General features: G+C 47.5%; 1 protein-coding gene across 2 annotated transcripts in view; it reads right to left on the bottom strand.

Moving 5' to 3' along the window:
- Positions 1 to 1,289: 1,289 nt before the first annotated feature.
- MORC2 (MORC family CW-type zinc finger 2) overlaps positions 1,290 to 25,818 on the bottom strand; it is a 959,542-nt gene continuing 935,013 nt past the window's right edge. For both annotated transcript variants that reach the window (XM_069619348.1, XM_069619349.1), the window contains exon 27: positions 1,290 to 1,651. In XM_069619348.1, coding sequence (XP_069475449.1) covers positions 1,583 to 1,651 — 69 coding nt within the window. In that variant the 3' untranslated portion in view covers positions 1,290 to 1,582. The remainder of the gene's footprint in view (positions 1,652 to 25,818) is intronic.

Genomic DNA, 25,818 nt, shown 5'->3' with positions numbered 1-25,818 from the left:
ACTACCGCGAATAAAAGGGTAGTACCTTTTAACCAGGAAACTCCGCGGCTGGTTTCTTCCCTGGCAGTACAACGACCTCCAGCTTTCCCCCACGTCGAGATCTTCTCTTCCCCTGGACGAAGCACCGACTTGCACCCGCTGCCAGGAACAACTGCCCCCGCTGGAGCTTTCTCACCATTTCAGGTACTGTGTCCCGCTTGGTCTCCCTTGCAACAGACTGTTCAAGGTGTCCCGTAAATCCTTGACTCTCTATCCTGGGGTGACCTGGGACCTGTTAACTAACTTTTCTGAACTGATCTAACTCCTTTTTGAACAATCTGCAAAGACTTTTAAAGAGTACTTCAACTGTGTGATCTTGGGCACATTCCGCCTTGCTCTCTCCAAGAGTGGGCCTGGCCTATGAACTTTTTGCTCTACAGTAGACCCTGCCTTTCTTGACTTGCTGTGGTTCTGTTAAAAGTGTTAGTATTGTGTGCTTTACTATTTCTGCCTTTTCTCTCCCTTTTTAAATAATTATTGGAGTGCCATCTTGGTTAAGCGCTCACCTCTGTGTTGATAGTAAGTGGTGTTCTTTTCCTAAAACTTGTCGAATAATTAATCAGGGAGGTATATATTTCTCGTGACTGTGTTTGAACTTGCTTGACATATTAGTGCCAGTGTATTTTTACAAGTGTGTTTTTAAATAAATAATTATATACTTTTATACCAAAGTTCTGGTCAGTGTTTGCTTGTGCTACTGTATTTTTGTACCTAATGTGTATACTCTATATACTGCCTAACTCTTCTTGAGAGAAGTATGACTGCTCAGCCACAGCTACCAGGTAAATCTGGGTGGTACAGACTGCTATCAATTGGGTTTACTGCCAACACCTGTAGTCAAACGTTTTGCAGTGGTCCCTAAGGGAACTGCACATGTTTCTGCCTAACAGAGGGCTTAGAAATCCTATAAGCACTTGGCAATCAATGTATGTCTTATTGTGAGTGGCTTCATTTTACCTAAATGACAACACGTGGTAATGTGATTCACAGTCACAAAGAGTGCTCATTGTAGAATTATCTAACTAGAAATGTCAACCAATTAAAAAGAACTAGCGCATGTGCCTCTGGAAATTATCAACTAGTGCGTTCTGGTCTGGAAATGTGCGATTTCTGTAACGTGAATGTGTTTATTGCACTGATTTTTCTGTGAAGACTTCCACCATTTATAAAGGCAGTGATGAAGTCACCAGCATGTGCTCACAACCACAACAGCTTTCAACCGTAACTAAATAAATACAAAGAACTCCCAAGACATTTTGGCTTCACGCCTCTGTTTCTTTTAAAAAATAAATATGTATCAACAAAGAAAAGTGTTTAAGAACTACAATGTTAAAACGTGTCTTGCAACATCACATTCTGGCATGTAAAAACACAACAGGCTTTACACAAACAGACCAATATTCTATGTACATGAGCAGCTCCCATGCTCTCGGTCTATGCAAGCCTCCATTTTCTGTGCTCGAGCGGCATGTACGGGAGCTTGGTTATTAATGGGGATCACCCCCCCTGGGCTTTCAGTAGCAGTCAAGTTGGTGCATTCAGATTAATCTCCTTTGGTGATCAGGTCCTCAATGTAGGCATCAAGTTCATCATCTGTGTTAATATCAATATCCTGCAATAAAGAAGAAAACATATTTCAACTTTACCATACGCTGTATAAAAACATAAGAGGGAAGTTTGTAATTGAGAACAGAATTCCAGCTTGCCCTCAGCAGACAGGAATTGTAATAAATCACATGTTTTGTTTAGTCCATTACAATTAATGAGTCCTCCTTATTACATCACACAAAGTGAGTGACATAGAAGAACATCCCCATCCACAGGAGCAATGTTTATCATTCACCTTTTCTGGATGAGAAACTATGCTGAAAAGAGGTCTCTTTTTTCCATCTGTAACGTTCCTATTATCTATATATGCTCCCTATTGAACAGTGTCCAAATATAATCCTGGATCAAATAGAAATACCACTAAACATGCGTCTCTGCGTCTCTCTCTCTCTCTCTCTCGATACAAATGCTCTTTTTTTTAACCAATGAAATCTTAGAAGGACTAAAACAACAGCATACTTTATCTTCCATTAAGAAAGGACGAAAGTGCATCATAAACACATTCCTAGGATTTAAATAGCTGAAAAACGAAAACGTAGAGACAATGTTACGCAAACAAAAGAACTATTTTCTGACAACACTAGTTACAAAACAAATCCAGGAAAGATGGAGAAAACTAATAAAAGGACTATAGTTCAAAAAGAATATGAAACCTGGATTAAATGCATAATGTTAAGGCTATGCCTTTTTCAGTTTAGTGAAAATAGATTATCCAGCATATTAAACCAACAATCGCTGATATTTTATATCTCCAAGTGAAACAAATTGGCTAACAAGAAAACACTGCAGTTACATATAGGGGCTTTAAAGGCCAGCATGTCACTTTACAAACTGCAGTCCTTAACCCTGATGGTTAACTGCATATATTATATATTGTATAGGGTTACTATCGTCGTCCTGTAGTTAAGGTGAAGCCTATAACTTTTGTCTCATTTCATGCATCTGTATACAATTTTCCAGAGATTTGTTCTGGTTCGGGCACCCTAAAACTCGGAAAGTTTGGTGCAAACTCACCAAGGGTTTAAAAGTTATAAAGCATTGAAAAAAAAACAGTTTGTTTTTCACATTTTGCAACTACTTTCTGATAGGCGAAAAGGTGCATTCATTGAACAGGCAAAGAGAAGAAAAACACAAAAAACAGGACATATTTGCTCCAAGTTTGAAACAAGCTGGATACAAAGCAGTGCAAAACTGCCTTTTTGTGGTCTGGCATAAATTCGTCCAGTAGTTATTTCAAATTTGGCAGCGACTAGACTACACCCCCATTTTTATACCAGGGTGCATGCAAGCAAGGCTTTTCGGAAATTAAACTTCTTTTCAGAGATGAGCGCCGTTGTCATGAGAAAGTAATTTCTCATTCTAGTGATCAATGTGCTGAAAATAATGATAGGAAGGAAAAACTAGACGTTTGTATTAAGGGATATGTGGGGAGGCTAAAGTAGTAGCAATTGGGACGTTTTAGAGTTTGTGATGGGCTAGGGATATTATTTCTTTGGATGTAGCTTTTCGTCTATTTGCGAGAATGGTGATTTTCTTGCTATAGCGCTTTTTGGAGCACGTCATTAGAATAAGACGTTGTTTGGCATGAATTTGACGTTAAATTCTCAAATTAAAATCTTGCAACAAAATATGGGGGAGGAGGGGCACAAAAAACTAATTTTAAAATATATGCTAAAACACAAAATAATATGGTACACATTCTCGTTTCGGTTCCTCTTCATCGCAAAGTAGTCTACAAATCTGTTAATGCAGAAAAATTCCGTGGTGCGCGGCTTAGAAGGTGAAATGTTATATGGATTCTGCACCCACGCATTCCTCATCCTGATATCCATCCAGTGTCAGCTGCGCAGACGTTTTTTCAACTGCGGCGTAGTGCGGCTAAACATAGTCTCTCCACCCCCTCATGTTTGGACGTGCCACTCCTAGACACCGGATGTCGATAGCCATACTAAAGGGATGCACTATGCCACCTTACCTCAGTTCCCCACCTACCCACTCACCCCCCTGGCAGAGCCTGTGAGAAGAAAATATGCGCTAAATGGAAGAGGCCAAATTAAAGAACTTAGTAGCGCAATTCTTTTTCTTTCGTGAGGAACAAGCAACTAAAAGTGGTCACATTTGGGTAACTAATTGAATGTCAAACTTATTTTTTATTTAAACAAATGCCTTCCTCTTTCCATTTGCACATAGCAGGGTTAAAACAGACCCACAGATGAGACATCATGAACTTCAAAACATGCTAGGATGGGAGGACAATGAGGAATCTGTGGGAGAAGAATCCATAGAAAGAACATTCCTGGTAAGGAATTTCTCCTTCAGTGGATTGCATTCTCCCACATTCCTCATCTTGATAGACTCCCAAAGCAGTGTCCTCAGTGGAGGAGGGATGGAGGTTACACCAAGTAGCTTTGAAGCATCACTGTTCCAAAATGAGCATCAGACCTTGGGGCCATGTCTAGGCTTTAATGCTTGGTATGGTTCCATGTAATTTCATTGCAGGATGTTTTTTCCATCACATTTTTTGTACATTATTTTTGGGGTGGGGTGTGCCCCCCCCATCCCGCCCATTTTCTTTAATTTGTATTTATTCCCAAACACCCACACCCCATATATATAATTTACCAACCCCTCCTAAAAAATGCAATGTTTTTTCGAAAAATAATTTGCGGCAAAAAACCCAGCGAAAGAACATCTTGCGATGAAAGGACGTTGTACCCTTGGTGTAACGTATGCAGCAAAGACCATGTTGCTGCCTGACAAATGTCTCTTACTGGAAAACCCTCTGGAGGGCCGAAGAGGCTGCAACCCCTCCGGTTGAATGCGCTCTAAGCCTTGACAGGACTTTGTTGCCCACACTCTGATAGCACTAAGAGATGCATAACACTATCCTTCGGGAGATGGTCTGTTAAGTAACAGCTTGCCCCAATCTGTATTGCAAAAATGCAATGAATAATTGATCATCCTTTCTGAAGCAGCCAGTTTTGACGAGATAAAAACTTTGCGCCCTCTTTGGATTGAACATGTGGAGCCTCTCCTCATCCTTAGTCAGGCAGGCAGAGGGAAAAACACAAAGGTTTACACTGACGCAAAGTGGAATTCTGACGCCACTGATTTGGCTAAGGCTGACAAAAACTATTACTCCATCGGGCCCGCTCCTTTCGCTTAACACCATGCCACAAACTTTCTCCACCTGCACGCGTGCAGCAACCTAGTGGATGGTCTACATGCAGTCAACAACACTCCAAAACCTCATCATCCAGGTCCCAATCCCCATACCTTAGCCTCTCAAGAACCACGCATGAAGATGAACAAGTTACTTAACCCTGGAAAAGTTCTTTCGATTGGATGTTCCTGCAACGTATTCCTCATTTTATGATATTTATCTTTCCAACTTTAGCGGCTTCAGAATTTTGTGTGCCGTCTTGTTGAGTCGATGTCCCTCGAGGGCCTCTGCTCGACTGCCGACATCAGTATTAATAGGGCACGTAGATCCCCTTGGCTTCAGTTCTGTTTCCGCCCCCCTCCTGTAGAGGAATTACCAGGCGTACTATAGACTGCAGGCTCCAAGAAAGCGTAAAGACATGTAAATTCTACGGCGGGCTAGGCTGGGAGGGGCGATGAGGAATGCATGGGAGGAACATCCAAATCGAAAAAACATTACCTGGGGTAATTAACTTGTTCTTTGAATTGAGTGTGTTCTCCCACATATTCCTCATCTAATGATAGTCTCCCAAAGCAGTAATAGTTTAGAGATGGGAGTACGAATTATATATTTTTTTAACTGTTGTCATGGACTGAACGAAGGACTGCTTTTCCAAACTGTCCTTCCTGACTGGAAGATGATCCAAGCAGTAATGTTTCACAAACATGTGAATAGATGACCAAGTGGCTGCTGAACAAATGTCTGACTGGAACACCTCTCTCAAGAGCAGTAGAGGTTGCCATGCCCCTTGTGGAATGTGCTCTCAAGCCTTCAAGTGGGTCTTTGCCTGCTAACCTGTAACTTTCCCCCAATAGCCAAGATGATCCATCTGGATAGGGTCTGTTTTGTAACAGCTAAACCCAATTTAGGGCCTGGATAGCCAATTAATAATTGGTCATTTTGATGAAATTAACCATTCTTGATATATAAAAACTGAGCGCCTTTTTGGGTCCAGCCCATGTAATCTTTCCTCCTCCTTTCCAGGATGAGGAGGTGGACAGTAAGTTGGCAAAATGATCTTTTGCGGCAGGTGGAAGTCGGAGACTACTTTAGGTAGAAAAGAAGGTTTCACCCTGTGAACAACCTTGGCTTTATAGAAAACCGTATGTGGGGGTTTACAGGAAAGGGCCTGCAACTCGCTTACCCTGCAGGCTGACATTATTGCGATTAGCAAAACAGTTTCCAAGGTTAACAGTCTTACTGGGCATGAGTGTATAGGCTCAAAAGGAATGCATGTTAGAAATGTTAACACCAGGTTAAGATCCCAAACAGGAACTTTGAATGGAACTGGGGAAATACGTTAGTAAGACCCTTTAGCAATTGAACAATCAGAGGGATTTTAATATATGAATCATCCTCTAAAGAGTGCTTGAAAATAGATAGCGCCGCCAGGTAACCTTTAATTGTTCCAATCTGGAGCCCCAGATTCGTCAGATGTAACAAAAAAGAAAGCACCATAGGTGTGTCACATAGAAAGGGATCCACATTCTTATCCCTGCACCAACTGCTGAACTTATTCCAACGGCAGCGGTACAATGATTTTGTTGCTGGCATTCTGGCCGAAAGCAAGATCTCCATTACATCACTCAGGAGGTCCCAATCCTTGGATCTCAACCTCTCAGAAACCATGCTCCAAGGTTTAGAGTCTTGACCTCTGGATGGAGAACCCGACCCTCCTCTCGCGAGCAAAGGTTCGCTCTTTGTGGAAGACGCATTGGAGGGCAGATGGACATGTCCTGTCCAGGAGGTTAGGGTACCACGTTCTCCTGGCCCAATCCGGAGCAATTAGGATCATGGATTTTCCAAACTTTCTCAGCCTCCTGATCACATGAGGAATGACGGGGACTGGAGTAATCTAGTACAGGAGTGAAAACTCTCAATCCAATATGAACGCATTCGCTAGAGCGCCTCTTGGAGCAAAGTCCCTGGAGAAAAATAGAAAAGATCCACTTGCGGGTTCCCCAAAGGGTGAAGATCTCTAGAAGGACGGCTCTGCCTGCTCAGAACGTCCGCCGCCGTGTTCTCCTTTCCGTCAAGGTGAACTGCTGATGGAGAGATTCCTCCTTGAATTGCCCAGAACCAGAGTTGCATTGCTTCTCTGCACAGTGGTAGTGATCCTACGCCTCCTCTCTTGTTGAGGTAGTACATGGCCACTGTGTTGTCTGTCATTATTAGGACATTCTGTCCGCGTACAGAGGGCAGAAAGGCCTTCAGCGCTAGTCTGATTGCCTTCAGATCCAAAAGGTTGATGTGCAGTTTGGACTTCAATGGATACCAACGACCGCTGATTGTCAGCTTGTTGGCGTGGGCTCCGCCCCCCACACCCCCCTCCTGTGAGTGAGACATCCGTCACTACAGTTATCTCCGGCCATGGCTGCCAAAAAGATTCTCCCTTGAGAATACTGTCCTTGCAAGCCCACCACAGAAGGTCCTGGGCGACTCTACTCTGCCTGAGAATTGGGACCACTGAGTCCTGAGAGCCCATTGGAGGGATCTCCTTCTGAGATGAGCCTCTGGCACCAGAAAAATGCAGGATGCCATGAGAACGAGCAACCCCAATAAAATCGAATGCCGGAAGATGCTGGGCACTCTGGAATTTGGGGACCATCTGCAGAATATGGAGCTCTCACCTCGGGTGGCGAGGCTTTCCCAGAGGAAGCATCCAGGACTGCTCCAATAAATTGGAGTCTTTGAGATGGTATCATGTGGGACTTCATGTAAATGAGGGAGAAGCCCAGTCTGTGGAGAGAGTGGCAGGTTACGCTGAGATGTTCCTGGGCTTGTTTGGGTGAACGGGCCCCGATCAGCCAATCGTCCAGGTAGGGGTAGACGTGAATCCCACCCCATCCTGAGACTCACTGCCACCACCGGCATTAACTTGATGAAAACCCTCAAGGCTGAGAATGAGAACACCCAACTGCGAACCTCAGGTACTTTCTGTGCTTGTGATGGATAGGCACATGAATGTAAGCATTCTGAAGGTCCAATGACACCATCCAGTCTTGGAGTTGTAGAGCCTGAAGGATTTGGGAAAGGGTACCCATCTTGAACTTGTCCTTCCTGAGGAACTTGTTCAAGTTTCTTAAGTCCAAGATGGGTCTCAATCCTCTGTCCTTTTTGGGAATTAGAAAGTATGGGGAGTAGCAACCCTTGTTCCTTTCCGCCAAAGGTACTGGTTCTATAGCACCTTTCTCTAGCAGGGTCAAAACCTCCTGCACAAGGAGCGGATCCGGAATTTTGAAAGTTGTTCCCCGGTGGATGATCCTGAGGCTTTTTATTTTTTAAGGAAGGCAGTAACCTTGGGCTACAGTTTCCAGCGCCCAAGCATCTGAAGTAATGCCCCACTATTCTTTCAAATGGTGAGTAAGTCTGCCTCCCACCGGGGTCTTGTGAGTAAAGGCCTCCGAGTGGTTTTGCGGCGGCTGAGGGTAAAACTGCTGCTGCTTTGGCTGACTTAGCACCTCTCCCTCGTCCATCACGAGGGAATCTTCTCTGACCACTTTGACTGGCTTGTCCTCTTCCTCTTCGAATTGAGGAGTAGAATCAAAAGAACTTACCCCTCCAAAATGATGAACCGGAGAAGGGGTGTTGATGCTGTCTAATGGTGGCGCTAAGGGATTTAGCCGCCGCTTTGTAGGTCTGCAGCTTTTCCAAGCTCTCATCAGCCTTGCTGCCAAACAGCCTTGAGCTGTCAAAGGGCATATTGAGGAGTCTAGACTGCATGTCTGGTGCAAATCCGGCTTCCTCAACCAACGCAAATCTGCGCAACACAGTGCTAGTTGCCATGGATCTGCTGATGCTGTCTGCACTATCCAGACATGACTGGAGGCATTCCCCAATTGCCTTCTTACCATCCTTGATAGGCAGGAAGCCATCTTTCTTCACCTTCCGGGATGTGGTCAGCCGCCATAGCTACGCAGTCCCACAGGGTAAACGTAAATCTTGACGAGGCCCAAGTTGCGTTAGTTAACTTTAACGCCATCCTAACAGCAGTAGATTTTTTTCTCGCCCAGGCATCCACTCTTATCATCCCTATCAGGATGGATAGAGGGGTATGCCGATTGCTTAGATGTAGCAGCTTAAACCACCAAACCTTCTGGTGTTGTACGTTTTAAGTACTCTGGGTCCTTGCTTGATGACCTATATTTCTTAGCCACGTTTTTATTTACTGCAGCCGCAGTCTCTTTTGTCTCCCAATTTGTTGAGACCCTTTTTCATAGTGTAATGTGAAAAGTCAAAATTTGATCTTTTTGGGGACCCTGAGCCAAAATATCCATCGGGTCATCCTGCTTGAAAGAATGAATAGGCCTGCTCCAACCTAAAAACTATCACCTTGCCATTAGTTTCCTATATGAGGAGTCAGCGTGGTCAGTAGGATCTGGTTTACCAAATTCCAGTTGAGGAGAGGCATCTATACCACTGGCTGATTGAAGTCCTTTAACCTAGAATCTTCTGAGATAAATTCATCAGGCACATTAGGGTTGCCATATTGTAACCCAAATGGTGGTGTTTTATCATCTGAAGGTTCATTTTCTTTATATATATAGGTTAAAGACTTATTGGCAAGGGTTTGAAAACCTTTTCCTGGGTTACTGTTGGCTTTGACAACTTCGAGGAAATCGTAGACCACGACTTCGAAGACGGAGTTGATTTTGTCAGTCAACTTCTACACTGGCGTTGACGGCGCCAATGTTAGCGAAGGCGTCGGCTTTGTCGACTTTTTATGCTTTTTCGAAGGAACCCTCGATGGACTGGATTCCTTACTTGTCGAAGCCCTTGACGATTTCTCATAGAATCAAGATTTTTCTCAATGCTGTTCTTGCTTATTGCTTGGTTTCATCTTCGAGTTCCCTTTGCCGTCTTGATGCAGACTGACAGGGGCATGGGCTTTCTGCTTGTCTTTTGAGGGGGACGGGCCGCATTCTCAACGATTTTAAGCATTTCTTTATGAAACGCATCCCATTTTGCTCGGAGTCAGTTTCTTGGCCTTCTTCGAAGACTAAGAATGTCGTGATCGACTTCTCAATCAAGACCTTTTAGATCTTATCTATCAAGGAGAATCTCTCGACACATCAGTCTTTCTTTTTGAGCTCTTCGAAGGAGACTTCAAAGACAACCTCCCCACTGGCAATTTACCTTTATGCTCCCTCAGAGCCTTTTTGGTCATCGCCTGACAGGAGTTAGTCAGAGGTACGGTGACCGGTACCAAGACACCACAGACATATGCGGTGGGGGTCGGTTATCGACAGCTTCGATCCACAGTCTTGCCACTTCTTGAAGCCCGTCTTAGGTGTTGATGGAGCGGACAGGGGAAGACATTTTCTTTGATCGAAAATAGCTGAAGCCCACTGAAGAACCGAAGCGCAGCATAATTCTTCGAAGCATTAGCTCGGAAAAACAGAACTGAAGCCAACGGGCGCTGCATGCTCCATTTATACTGATGTCTACAGTCGAACTGAGGCCCTCAAGGGACATCAACTCGCCGAGACGGCACACAGCTCCCTGTCAAAAGAACAATTTGAAGCAGCTAAAACTGGAAGAATGAATATCATAAGATGAGGAATACATGGAAGAACACAATCCATTTGAATGATAGGTTCTGGGTTCGGGTGAAGCACCTTGGCTTCAGACTGGCGCAAGAGGTCCGGCATCAGAGGAAGCCTGAGAGGTGGGTGCACTGCCCGTTCCAGAAGGTTCAGGTACCACATCCTCCTCCCCCAGTCCAGGGCAATCAGGATCAGGGGAGCCCTCTACCTCCTTCGACCTCCTGAGAACACATGGGGTGACCGGTATCAGTTGGAACACATAGCGAAGGTCAAAGACCCGCTCCACCAGGCATGTGTCCCACTGTGCCCCCCAGGGGAAATTCCCTTGAGCAGAACTGTCTGCATTTCGCGTTAGCTTTTGCTACAAGTCTACTGCCGGAGTGGCCCACCGAGTGAAGATCTCTGGGCATAGCTCCCATTCGTGGGAGACCAAGCTCTGCCTGCTCAGAGCATCTGCCAGCTCATTCTCCACTCCTAACAGATGAGCCGCAGAGTTATTGTTTTCCAGCATCCAGAACCATAGCTGCATGGCCTATCTGCACATGGGTAGTGATCTCACGCATGCCTGCTTGTTGAGGTAGTGCATAGTCACTGAGTTGACAGTCAGGACTAGGACATGTTTTCTCTGGAGGGATGGCACAAACGGTGTCGGGGCCAGGCTGACCGATAGAACTCCAGAAAGTGGATGTGGTGACACTTCTCCTTCCGAGACCAGTGACCGCGGACCTGAAGGGCCTGCAATGAGGCCCTGGGTCATTCAGGGAGGCATCCGGACCACCAGAGCCTCCGGCCACGATGCCCAGAATAGCTCTCCTGATAACATATTGGTCATGTTGCTCCACAAAGCCAGGTTGACGACAATTGACCTTGAACATCTAACATTTCGCCGAGTACTGTGACAATTGGCTCCTAAGTAGCCACTGCAGGAATCTCATCCGGAGCCTTGCTTCTGGCGCTAGGAAGATACAGGATGCCATGAGGCCCGATGGGCACAGAAACTACAGGCATTCCAGAAAAGACTGACCATTCATGCCATTTTGGTGACTCTCTCGTATGGAGGAAATGCTTCCATATCCGAGTGTCCAGGAACGCTCAGATGAATTGGAGCTTCTGTGCCGATGAGACCCATGACTTCTGTAAATTCATGGAGCAGCCTAATTTGTGTAACAGGGAGCAAGTGTCCTCGAGGCCCCTCGAAACTTTATGTGGAGACTGAACCCGGACCAATCAGTCGTTCAAGTATGGGAATATGAAGACACTATCTACTGAGATGAGCCACCATAACTACCATCAACTTGGTAAAATAAAACCTGGGTGCGGAGGTCATGCCAAAGGGAAGCACCTTGAACTGATAATGGCCGTCCCCAAGGAAGAACCTTGGGGATCGCCTGTGCATCCTTTGGATAGACACATAAAAATAAGCATCTTCAAGGTTCAGCAACACCGGCCAATCCTAGTACTGAGGAGCCTGGAGAATCTCCCTCAACGTCATCATCCTGAATTTGTCTTTCCTCAGGAACTTGCAATTCCTTCTGGAGTTCCCATTCCGACTGACTGGAGGGTGGTGGTGGTCTGTCTGGGGGTTGCTGTAGGAATGGCAGGCAATAGCCTAGCTCAACCAACTGCAGGGCCTAGGTGTCAGAAGTGATCTCCTTCCACCTCTCTATGAGCCCAGAGACTCTCCGTCCAACCGGAGATGCATGGAGAGAGACCTCAGATTTCTGAAATGCAGGTGCTGCCGACACTACAGCAGGGCTGGCCTATCTGGATACCCCTCTGCCTTTCCCCAGCCGTGGGAACCTACGTTGTCCCTGCTTGGCATGAGGAAACTGTGCCCCTTTAAGGCAAGGTGGAATACAGCCTGTAGCCCCATCCACTACAGTCAAAAGAGAAACTTTGCTTGGCAAGTTGTTGCTTCACTGCCAGCCCCAGGGACTTTGCTGTCAGTTTAGAATCTTTAAACCTCTTGAGGGACTCATCGGCTTTCGGGCCAAAGAAATGTTCCCCAAAGGTCAGGTCAAACACTGAGTTCCTGAGATAGTCAGATCTGCGCAGCACCATTGACAGTCTGTGGCTTCCAGCCCCACCTGACATGCAATCACTACAATCTCTGATGATATCGAAAAAGCTGTCCTTGATGTCTCCCACTGGGAGGGGATCGACTGCCTGCCTCAGTGATGCACAGTCTGCCGAATTGAGAATCTCGCTGAAACTTCGTGGGCATCCTGGTGTATCTATAGAGACACGAACCAAGTCTGAATAGTCCCCATACCAGAGTGCTGGGCCTTTGTAACGACGAGAATTCAACCGCAATATTATGTCTTCTGTGCTCCTTGAAAAGGTGCCAAATCCGCATAACCACATTCAGCCGCAAGGAAAACCTTACGTAGAGCCTTCTCCATGTATCCCTGCTGCAACGTTCCTTCTGAGGTCTTGTTTTCAGTCACCACGACAAGGAATCCACTGACCCGGTATATGGCTGCAGATCCTGAAGTCCTCCTGCTGCAAAAATCTTCTTCAATGCTGAGGTACTTTGTTGACTTGGCTATGTACTTGCCTTAAGTCTGTTTGCATTTCTGTGTAGCTGTGTTGTGTGTCTGTGATGGGGAGGCCTCTCACCCAGAGCACCCAGTCTCTTCTAGGATCCTGCTAGGGTGTCTACTGTGAAACCCCTGGACCCTCTTCTAACTCTAGAAGTAAAGTACTCCTCACCTGTTTGCCCAGTCTTCCTAAGGAACTCTGACTTTTGCTACTTAAGAACCTATCCTGACACTGCCTCTTGGTCACTAGATCCCACTGAGAACACTCATGCTCCAAGAATAAGGGAAAGACTTAAGGGATTGGAACTTTTGCCTACAAAAGAGAATGGAGCAGCCTAATTTGTGTAACAGGGAGCAGGTGTCCTCGAGGCCCCTCGAAACTTGATGTGGAGACTGAACCCGGATCAAGTGACTTATTTGTAAATAGTTGGTTGTAACTGTAACTCTAAGACTGAAAAGTTACAAAAGTTTTTACTTACCTTGGATGTGTGATGCACTATTCTTAAAAGTATGATTAACATCTTTCTTTCCTTAGAAACCGTTTTGCCATTCTAATAGAAAGTAGATGTCAAGGTATATTACTCTCCTGTGATTAGGTTGTGCCTCTTCCCGAAAGTAATGTGTTGTTTCACTAGACTATTCCTGCTAGGATAATTGTATGAGTGTCCCCCAACTGCTGGCTTCACCAGATTATTCATGTTAGGATAATCGTATGAGTGTCCCCCAACTGGGTCTTGCTTCCCCTGACTTGCTTCTAGCCTGTCAAGAATATGTCTGTAGGAGATTGTTGCCTACCCAGAATAACTGAGTCATTAAGTAAAGTGTAACATTGGGTTTTCCTTTCCCTGTGCTGTTGTAGACAGACTTCGAGAGTCTTTGTTTCCAACTGTCCCTCATAAGTCATACATAAGTTACTTGTATAGCTGGGAATGATCTAACCTGGACTTCATTATGAGGTTGAAAAAAGTAAACGGTTTTTACTTACCTTGAGTTAGTTGTGTGCCATCCCAAAAGTAAGTTACACAAGTTACTGCTTATCTCAATCTGTGTTTCACTGATCTGCAAAGCATCTGTAATTGAATATTACATCCTTAGGATTTACTCACCTAGTATAACTGTGTGTTATCACTAAAGTATTTATAGGTTTTGACTGTACCTGGACTAAGTGTTCCACTATTCTCAAAACATATACTGTGCAGTTGAATGATTATGTGATTTGTTATTGAGAGTTATTGTACAACCGGTAGGGTCTACTGGCCCGGCATTACTGAATGTAATTGTGAAAGTAACCATTGGTTTCTACTCCCCAAGAATAGGTGTGACATATACTGAATGTGTCTGAACAGGCTTGACTTCCCTATAACTACTGTTAGGTGTTCCAAATAAGGTTTATGCTTTGGTCTGTGCACCTTCAAGCATAGTGTGTTTTGATAATTGTGATTACATAAAATGTGTGATAGTACTAACTTACCCTGGATTTATCTGGGCCTACCTGTATTTAAATAAATCATTTATTTTTACAAAACATGGGGGGGGGGGGCGGGGTCATTCTGAGGCGGGCGGTAAGGGGTTACCGGCACCGGTAAGGATGCCAGTAATCCCTTACCACCCTGTTCCGAGGTTCCCTAGCGGGACCCGCTGAAAACATCTTGTCAGACCAGATGTCCTTAGCGGGTCCCGTTGGGGGACCAGGGAGCAAATGACGGGCCCGTTATTAGCGCCTTCCTCATTCCCATTGAACCCTATGGGGGCTCGAATGGGAATGGTATTCGGCATGGGGACTTACCGGGTGCGCATAGGTCGGAATATCCTGGTAAGTCTCCATTCCGCCTACCCAAACACGAGTTTGGAGGCAGCTGGCTGCCTCCAAACTCGGAATGACCCCCATAGTGTTTCAGTGTTTCTTTGGACCATTTGTATTACAATTTAATTTGTACTGATTATACAGCCCTCTCTCCCCCCAAAGATAACCCTGGCTGCTCTGTCTACGCTACCATGAAACCAGATGGTATATCCTTATACTAAGAGTGGAGTCTTGTACTGCCACAGTTGAATGGTTTTATTGAGTCCTTAGTTGGACTTCAGAAAAACTGCCCTAACAGGCAAGGACAGGCAATTACTGACCATCACACACCCGACTTCCATTAAGCTTCCCCAGACAGATAAAAAGCAGAGCACGAGAGTACACTCTAAGCGAGGCAAAGCACACGAGGAAACAGCAGTTTCGAGACTGCAGCTGAACGAGAGAGTAAAGACAGAAAAACAGAAAGTGGATCGCAAGGATAGAAGTTCCATTGGCCTTTTCGACAAGAACAGTGACTTTCGAGAAACCTTGAGTATAGAAAGCCCAAGACCAGGAAACCCGGCTGAAGATTCCTTCATTGTGCGTCAGAGATGCCCAGGGCCCTCCAGTGATGCTGGAATCGGAGGGACCGGTACTCTGTATCCTTGCCCTTTACTGTTTTTTGTTGTGAGTTCTGTCGTGTTTTCCGCGCAGGAGTTCATGTGGGACTCCTGGCGGTGCAGCTCTCTTTTGGTTTGGTCTACAAACCCATGGGATACCCTTATGGCACCCGTGGGTGGGGGTACAACCCTGTGCCCCTAGTGTGTTTTTTTTTTTTTTAAATATTTTATTGATTTTACATTTTAGAAAAACAAACAACACACAACACAATACAACTGTTAATTATTTACAGAAAACACAAAAGAAAATAATAAAAAAAAAAAAAAAAAAAAAAGGAAATAAAGAAAAAAAAACTCCCCCCACCCCCCCATCAAGCCAGAGCCGGCTCCCTTGTATCCTCAGTCGGGGCACCGTCAGGAGAAACCTTGTCCGTAGGCACATCTTCCGAATTCTCAGATTCGTCCAAGCCCTGTTGTGGGTTGGTCATAGAGGCCACCAATTGTCGCCAGGCCAGCAAGGGCCCTATCTCCTCCTCGCCCCCTCTAGTGACCGCTTCAAACCATACCACGGATTCAGCCTCCGCCCACCTCATAAGGTCCGCCCACCATAGTTCCACTCTCGGCCTGCTAGCCGATTTCCAGTTCATGGCAATCCTGCGTTTGGCCAGAACATATGCCAGGTCCCTCAGCTTGCTCAGGTGCCTAAAGTGTCTGGGCCTGGGGAAGATCCCAAGCATACACGACCAGGCAGATCCCACGTCCAACACCACTCCCCCACTTGCGAGCTTCATCTTAACCTCCTCCCAAAATTTATACACTTCCGGGCAGGCCCAAAACATATGTAGCAACCCAGCGTCCACCTCCCCACACCTGGGGCATTTTTGAGTGATCGAGCCTCCGAACCGTGCGATCCTCTGGGGAGTCAGGTAGGCCCTGTGAGTAATGTAGAACTGGAGTTGTTGGAGCCGTGCATTTCTGGACACTTTTTTATGATATCCCAGGACCCTCTTCCACTGACCCTCCGTCATGAGTTCACCTATCTCCTCCTCCCATTCATGCCTCAGTTGGGGCCACTCTTTCCCAGCCTTTGTTCTGAGGAGTTCGTATATTCGTGATATTTCATGCCCACCCTCTGAGACAGCATACATAGTTTCAAGGGTGGCATCAGGATCATCTGCCAGTGCCGTCTCCGGCCATCTCTTTCTCACACGTTTTACTAGCCTAGCATGGGTGATGTACTGGCCTCTGTGTACCCCGGTCTCATCCTGCAACTTTTGAAAGTCCAGCGCCTCCCCTTCTCTCCATATGTCCCCAAGCGTGGCCAGGCCCACCGGCTCCCAATGCCTACGGACAGAGTGAAACAGTTGGGTGTCGTTTTCGCACAGGGCCACCAGCGGGACCTGCCAAGATAGTGGTTCTGGCTCCCCCATCAATTTCCATGTTCTGTGCCAGACCTCCCATCCCAACCTCAATAGCCACCCTCTTCCCGTCAGTTTATTCCTTTGTAGCCACACCACCTCTCTCAGGAAATATGGGGCCGCATCCTCACGCAGCAGCCTAGATTCTGCCTAATCTTCATCAGACAACCACCTGGCCACATATAACAGTTGTCCTGCCAGATAATATAGTTCGAAGTTGGGCATGCCTATACCCCCCTTCTCGTACGGGTTCTGAAGCTTCCACAGGGCCACCCTATTCCTGGAGTTACCCCACACGAAGCCCCTACACATACTATGAAGTCGTACAAATAGGCTTTTAGGGATCAAATACGGGACGTTCACGAAGAAGTGCAGGAGTCTGGGAAGTACCACCATTTTCAGCAAAGCCGCCCTCCCCATCATGGACAGGGGCAATCTGGACCAGAATGTCATGCTGTTCTTGACCCCCTCTATGGCTTTCTCTGTGTTATGCTTGTGCACCGCCTCAGTCCGGTGGTAAATATTTACCCCCAGGTACTTAAACGTGTCGGTCCGCCATGGTATTGGCAACACAGGCAGCCTCTCTAACGGGACGTCCCTGTACCCGCCCAAAGGGAACAGGCTAGACTCCCTGGGGTTCACTGATATGCCCGAGAGGACAGCGTAATGGTCCAGTACTTCCAGTACGTACTGCAGGTTCTCCTCCGGGTAGCGTAGGTACAGCAGCATATCGTCCGCATAGAGAGATATTAAGTGGCTGCCGCTGGCAGTGTTAATGCCCACCTCTCCGTATTGTTGCCGCAGGCATATCGCCAGCGGTTCCAGCGCAAGTATATATAAAATGGGTGACCAAGGGCATCCCTGCCTGGTCCCCCTGCTAAGTTGCCAGGCATCCGAGACTGTGGCCCCAGTCTTGACCCTAGCCACTGGGCTACTATATAACAACTGGACCCATCTGACATAACCAGGGCCCACGCCGTATCCCTGCAGGGCCGCTTTCAGCCAAGGCCATCTCACTGAATCAAAGGCCTTGACCGCATCCAGCGACACTACCGCCATCTCGCCCGTGTCATCCTTAGTATGGTCAATAACATGGTGCAGCCTCCTATGGTTATCACTGATATTCCTGCCTGGGACATATCCCGTTTGATCCGGGTGGATCAGCTTGCCAATCACCTTCTTCAACCTGTTGGCCAGCACCGCCGTGAGTATTTTGCTGTCCTGGTTTAGCATGGACAGAGGTCTATAAGATCCACACTCGACAGCCGGCTTGCCAGGTTTCAGTAATGGGACAATCATGGCCTCACAGAGGGACAACGGGAGTTCTCCCTGTTCGTATGCCTCGTTAAACAAGGCCAGCAGTGGCTGGAGCAGCTCCTGCACGTACACCTTGTAAAACTCACCAGACAGTCCATCCGCTCCAGGTGCCTTACACGTGGGGAGGCCCCGGATCACCACCTCCAGCTCATCAGAAGTGATAGGGGCGTCCAGTTCCTCCCGCTCCAGGTCGTCTAGGGTGGGCAGACCAATGTCTTCCAGTGTGTTCAGGATGTCCTGGCTCCTGTCCTCCCCAGTGTCCTCATACAAACGTTTGTAGAACCTGAGGAATTCCTCGTTCACCCCATCCTGAGTGTTGCGAAGACCACCGTCCTCACCACGGATCTCATGAATAACCACTCGGGGGGACTCACTCTTGTACAGCCAGGCCAACAGTCTGCCTGGCTCGTCGCCCCCCGCGTGCAGCCGCTCGGTGTATTTCCTATGGTTCAGTCTACATAGTCGGTCCCAAAGAGCGCTGCACGCCACCTGGAGGTCTCTCATCCTAGTCTTGTCTGCCTGAGTGGCATTCTCGAGACGAGCCAGGCTCTCCAGTTCCCTTTCGGTGTCCTGAAGCTCCCTCCCGATACCCCCTTGAAGTCCCTTGGATTTAGAAATGGCCACTCCGCGCACCACTACCTTAAAGGCCTCCCACAGAGTTCCTGCAGAGCGCACACTACCCGTGTTTATCTCAAAATATTCCTCGATGGCAACCCTCAGGTCCTCCCGGAATCCCTCATCCTGCAGTGCCTCCGACCGGAGCCTCCATGTGGGGACCCGAGGCCTAGGGGGTTGGTGTCGCCACTCTACCACCAGGGGCGAATGGTCCGACAATACTCGAGCTTTGTATTCCGCCTCCACTATTTCGCCCGCTATCTCGGCAGTTCCAAACACATAATCCAATCTCGTATATGAATCGTAGGGCGCCGCATAGTGCGAATACTGCCTCTCCGTGGGGTGGAGTCTCCTCCACACATCTACCAGTCCCAAGTCTCCTAGCAATGTCCCGAGCGCCTTGGCCGCCGGCGACTTTTTCCCTTTGGTGTCAGCGGACCGGTCAATTTTGGGATCTAAGACGCAATTGAAGTCCCCACCCCACACCATCGCACCCCCTACCAAGGGGCCGAGTTTGCCATAGAGGGATCTAAAGTAGGCTGCAGTATCATGATTGGGGGCATACAGGTTGAGGATGTGTACTTCCCTGTTCTCCAGGAGTCCTGTTATCGCCACCATTCTACCCTCAGGGTCCACTATCGAGTCAAGCACCCGGAACGGCACATGCGGCGCCACCCAGGTGATGACCCCTCTAGCATACGCCGAGTACGTGGCGCCCACTACCTTTCCCTTCCACTTCCTCATGACCACCTCCAATTTCTCCCTGGTGAGGTGGGTCTCTTGTAGCAGGGCTATGTCTATCCGCATCCTCTTCAGGTATAGCATTACTTTGTTTCGCTTGAGGTAACTATTGAGGCTTCGGACATTCCAGGTAACTATGCGAAGACTATCCGATGCCATCGGTTTGGTCTGTATTCAGCCCCGTCCTCCCCACAATACCCCCTTGGTCTAACACTCCGCCGGCTCTTCCGCCCTTGATCCCCATCCCCCCTCCCTGTTCCTCAACTACACACCACAGCAAACAACCCCTCCCCATCCCAACAAAAGCCCAGCTCCATCCCTGGATCTCAGGCCCACCCGCGTCTGGTCTTACCCCGTATACAAGGAATAGGACCCCGCGGGGCGTCGCCGATCTAACAGCGACCTAACTAACTAGATATGTTACTATTGGGGACAAAGGAAGCCTCCTGGAGCTCCCAATCAAGTAACCACGGGTTGGCACGCCCAATGGGCCAGCCAGTCAGCACCACATCATATGCAGAACATACCGTACAAATGACTATATTCAAGTCCCAATGTCTCGGCCCAATTGCCCCAGGCGGCCCAGCCATAAGCTACTTATCTTCCGTAGTCTCTGCCTGGATGCCCGATTCTTGAGGACTGCCCAGCGCGTCTAGCCAGTCCATCGCTTCAGTTGGTGTTTCAAAGAACAGGGATCTGCTTCTATAGAAAACTTTCAATTTGGCCGGGTAGAGTAGCATGTAGCGATGGCCAGCTTCACGAAGTCTCCTTTTCACCGCTCTGAAGTGCATCCGACTCCGCTGTACTTGTAGCGTGTAGTCAGGGTAGGCTGTGATCTTGGCCGATCCTCTGTCAATCGTTCCCCCTTTTCGAAAGAATTCAAGAATCTTTTCGCAATCTCGGTAGTTCAGAATTTTCGCGATCACCGGCCGCGGGGGGGCCCCAGGAGGCGGCCTTCTGGTTAGGGCCCTATGAGCTCTCTCAACTGCAAACCCCTGGGTCAGTACCCCGCCGGTAATCTCCTGCAGAAACATGGATTCCACAAATTCCGTGGGGTCTGGCCCTTCAGTTCCTTCAGGTAGGCCCACAATACGAATATTGTTGCGTCTGGCACGTCCCCCCGCCAGCTCCGCTCTGTCCTCCAGGTTGCCCACCAGTTGCACAAGTGCGTGTAGTTCCTTTTTATGAGCAGCGCAGTCTGCCGTGTTCGTGGCCGTCTCCTTCTCGATGGTCCCCGCGCGCTCCGAGACCCCCTCACGTCCAGCCTAAGCAGATTCACCTCCTCCTGGACGGCGCCGATCTTGAGGTTTAAGCCTTCCTGTAGCTCTTTCATGGCGAAGCCCAATTTGGTCTCCCATGACACTTTTAAGTCCGCAATCGCCGCCAGCACCTCCTGTATTGTGCCAGGTGACTCCGCGGTCGTCACGGGGGTCTCTTTGTTCTTGCCTCCTTCCGCCCCTGGGGGGGACTTGGCGTAAGCCTCCATCGTGGGCTGTTTGGCCTTTGGTTTCACACCTCTCGTGGTCATGTTGTCGCCCCTAGTGTATGTTTTTGGGCATCTGTGTGGCCCACAGAGCAGAGAATTTGACAGGTGCCCTGAGCGCCCTCCATTTTAAGATGCCCAGGCCCTGTCATTGGAATCAGTTGATTCCCGATGGAAACAAGATGGCCCCCGTGGCCTCTTGCCTTCCATCGCCTGTTACCTTGGTTTTCCCAAAGTCCCAGGAAGCCCTGACTCTGCCCCTTTCCCCTGACTGGCTGTTGGATGCAAGTTAGATATATGGTAGTGTGGGGAATCGCCGACCAGACTGGCTGGAGCCTTCCCAACGACCGTATGTTGTGGGTACGCCTCTGGGAGTGTGTGACGAATATGCATTCTGTTTTGTGGATGTCTTGTATCTGGTGTTTGACACAATGACTGAGACAGCCCTGCCCGAAACTGGTATGAATGCAGTGAGTAGTGTTGAATGGCGTGGTACTTGTCCGAATCCACATTCTGTGTTGTGAGTGTCTGGATGGAGAAGAATGGCCTGAATGCACCGTGCGCCTGATTGGCTGGCTGACTGCCTGAATACCCTTCTGAGTGATTGGTTGCCTGAGTGTGACCCAGCAGAATGAATGGGAGATCAACAGTATATCTGGGGGCCTCTCACTGCTAGAAATCGTTCAGAAGCTGGAGTTGAAACTGACATTGAAACTGAAGCTTAACCTTGAAGTTCTGCTGGAAGCGAAGTATTGCGGTTGCTCTACTTCGTCGATCTGAAAGCTGCTTTGTCTTCAAAAACAGATCCAGGGAGGACCTGGTTAGGCCCCTCTTCCCGAGCTATGAGGGACCATCGTGCACTGCTAACCTTCACCGAAGCGCCCTGGAAGTCAGCCTACGAAAGACTGTCAGCCGGAGAAGGGGACTGCAGATGAGAAACAAAACAAAGCCTGTTGGTCACTAGTCCTAGTGACCCCCCTTCTGCCACTGAGAACACTCACGCTCCAAGAATAAGGGAATGACTTTGAAGGGATTGGGCCTTTTGCCTAGAAAAGAATATAAGTGTTTAAAAGTTACTAACCAACTCTTTACGAGTAAGTAACTAATTCTATGAGTGAACAGTTACAAAAGTTCTTACTTACCTTGGATGTGTGATGTACTATTCTTAAAAGTATGGTTAACATATTGTCTTTCATTGGAAACTGTTTTGCCATTCTAATAGAAAGTAGATGCAGGTATTTTACTCTCCTGTGATTAGGTTGTGCCTCTTCCCAAAAGTAGAGAGTTGGTTTCACCAGGTTATTCCTGCAGGATAATTGTATGAGTGTCCTCCAATTGTTGGCATCACCAGATTAGTGCTTTGATGATAATTGTATGAGTGTCCCCCAACTGGGTCTTGCTTCCCATGACTTGTTGTTAGCCTGTCCAGAATAAGTATGTATTAGGTTGTTGCCTACCTAGAATAACAGTCAGTCGGTAAAGTGTAACATTGGGTTTTACTTTCCCTGTGCTATCTAACCTAGAGTCTGTGGTTCTAACTGTCCCTGATAAATCATACTTCAGTTATCCTTATAGGTGGGAAAGATCTAACCTGAACTGCTTGTGAGAAATAAAATGTATATGGGTTTTACTTACATTGAGTTAGCTGTGTGGCTTCCCAAAAATAAGTTACAAGAGTTATTGCTTATCTCAAATCTGTGGCTCAAAAGCACCTGTACTTGAATATTACATCCTTGGGTTTACTCACCTAGTATAACTGTGTTACCCCAAAAGTAGTTAGAGGTTTATACTGTACCTGGAATAAGTGTTCCACTATTCACAAAGAGTATATTGCCATGTTTTCTGATTTGTACTGAGAGTCATGGTACAATTGGAAAGATCTACTGCCCTTGAATTACTGAATGTAATTGTGAAAGTAACCATTGGTTTTTACTCCCCAAGAATAGGTGTGACCTATACTGAATGTCTATGAAAAGGTTTTGACTTCCCTAGAACTACTGTTAGGTATTTCAAATAAGGTCTATACGTGGGTCTGTGTACCTTCAAGTATAGTGTTGTGTTTTTATAATTGTGATTTCATATAATGTGTTAGTGCTTATTTACCTCTAGATGTATCTGGGCCTACCTGTATTTAAATAAATCCTTTATTTTTACATACATAGTGTTTGTGTTTCTTTGGACCATTTGTATTACAATTTCATTTGTACTGCTTCTACAGTCCTCTCTCCTTCCTAAGAGAAGCCTAGCTGCTCTGTCTGCGCTACCATGTACTCGGGTGGTACAGCCTTATACTTAGAGTGGAGTCTTGTACTGCCTCAGTTGAATGGTTCTACTAAGCCCTAAATTGGACTTCAGAAAAACTGTCCTAACAGGCCATCTGAAATAAGAGACTTCGAATGGCAAAGAGACTTTGGAACAGAAGGCCCTGATGTTGATATTTTGAACTGCATCCTCATGCTAGAGAAGCCAGAGAGTGTGCTAAGCTCGAGTGTGCCGCCTTGTCCCATGTCAAAAACGTGGGGAAGGGAAGCCAATGGCTTGAACATCCCAACATATCATTTCTTGAACACTTTTCTTTTGCATAACACTGTTTCCCCACACTATTTGCATTTATAAGTAAGGATTGGCAAAAGGTTTATTAGTATAGGTCCTTTAATTTTGACAGACTTGACTAGGACTGTTATTATTTCATGGTCGTAGCTTGCTCCCATCTTTATTTTTAGGATTAGATAGGCGTTTTTCAAACCCAATTGAAGTTCAATAAACACCCTTGAACTGTGATCAGTTGCGTCTGTCTTACCATTTGATACCATGCCTTCCTTGCACCATCTATGGGGAAGCCAAAGTGGAGGCCGAGAGCCTGAGGTAAGCGCTGCGGTCTGCATCAGAAGCCCGGCAGGATTAGGGAGCGCCGTTAGAAATGGGAGGTCACCTCCAGCTAGCGCATTGTGTTTTGTTGATTCTGCATCGATCGCCGGCATCGAGCATGGACGGAGCCAAAGACGCATTATGGTGACCACGATGGCGGCATTGAATGGTAGATCTGATTCCGCCTGCGGTCCTCAATCGAAAATATCTCAAATCGTACTGCATCAACGGTTTTGAAGGCGCGCCAAGGCTGGCCGTTACGACCCCCTTTTCGACCGTCTTGTGGTACTGGGTGTTGGGATGCACATAAGGAGCCGCCTGCTGAAACTTGACTTTGGGAGACACGTCAAGTCTGCTCGTGTCATGGAGGCCCTCCACCAAGTCCAGTAGACCCACTTGGTCCGGCATTAAGTCGGGGTGATTCGTTCCAGGACATCCAGCTCCTAATAAGGAACTTGCCACCCGGGAGGATAACAACCATGGGTCAATACAAAAGTATTATAATACAATACATGCAGACCAATGCTGCTTCCTAAATGGTGGCAGATCAAACTAAACTAGTTGAATTCGTATGAAATTTATTGCCTTGAGAAAGACCATTTGGTCGAAACATGTGTCGGCTGGACCGTGATTATTTCAATTAAAGAACATTTCTTTATGAGACTTTAACTCATTGTTGATATAATACACTGAGATTTTATCAGTTGGTCACTTAAATGAAAGACTTACATCAGTGGGAAGTACAATTAAGTATAACTACAAATACCTGTGGGTGAGCAAAGGCAATTGGTCTAATTAAACCCCATATTTTATCAGAGCTTGGCCTCATTTTAATTTAAGAATGCTTCCCCTATGCTTTGATGAATTTCACAACCACTGGTTAATTTATCACAAAATGAGTTTATTAGCACCCTTAATGGTACCCCAGGATGGTAATTATGTGGTTACAGAAATGGATGGTGGGTTGAATGAATGAAATGTGTGTTACTCGCTCTTTGGGACAGTTGAAAAACATGCACAGGAGCGGCCACCATGGGGCGCACGGATGAAGGCAGACAGAACTTGAGGCTCCCCACTCACTGGGTCACAAAGGGACCAGAGCTCCCCTATTAGACCTGCGCCGACGGCACCCTGGGAGTGGGCAGCAGAGGAACCCCCGGACGAAGTTGCGAGCGGATTCGCCCACACAAAGGCGAGTAAGTTGCCAAGGAAGACTCACCGGAACGCGTGGTGCACGCAATTCGCTACGTGGCTCCGGGTGGCCTGCCCAAAGAGGACCCATCACAGCGTTGCGGCCCGGGCCCAGCCGGAGCACATCGCCGCCGCGGGGGTTGGCCCCACCACACCCCAGAGGTGACCCCGAAGAGGGAGAAGGCTGGCAAACGGAGGACTGGAGCGAGTGGCTCGGAGGGGAGGGTGGGGGGGGGGGGAGAAGAGACCTCTGGTGCCTGAGGCGCATTGAGGTGGGTGTCCGTTACCCCCGATCAAGGAAAGAGCAGAGGAAAGAGGAGAGAGGCACGGTGAGCAGCGTGGGAGATCCCCCAGAGGGAAGGAGGTCTGGGCCACAGGAGACATCAGAAGAGACGTGTTGGAGAGCAGGGATATTTTTCAGGCCCTCACTGTTGACTGTAGGATCAGGGCACTCGCACCTGCAGGGTGTACGCCCTGGAGGCGCGCCCTCGGGACATAGAAGGAAAAACTGGAGGGGGCCATCAGGCGGTAAGGTCCCCCTACTAAGGGATGTGTGCCTGCCCACGAGAGATACTGCCATGCAAGCCTGGGGCAAGAGCCTTGGTGCCCTCAAAAGGGTGAGATAATAGAGGGGCATAAGGATGGTGTGCTGCAAATAGTTAGGGGTGCAGGCTCCCCACCTCCCGCAGAGAAGCTCGGAAAGATACACCTACAGAGAGGAGCTAGAGGAGAGAGGCATAAGGTGTGGGGCCAGTGTTGTGGTGGGCTTCCACGCTTAAACCGAGCATGAGCGGCCCCTCGGCTGACAGACAGTGAGCTGGCAAGAGACCATCCAATGACGTATGTG

This window comes from Ambystoma mexicanum, chromosome 10, assembly GCF_040938575.1.
Source record: "Ambystoma mexicanum isolate Mex_15411 chromosome 10, UKY_AmexF1_1, whole genome shotgun sequence".
Lineage (NCBI taxonomy): Eukaryota > Metazoa > Chordata > Amphibia > Caudata > Ambystomatidae > Ambystoma > Ambystoma mexicanum.
This window is presented reverse-complemented; position numbering and strand designations above follow the sequence as displayed.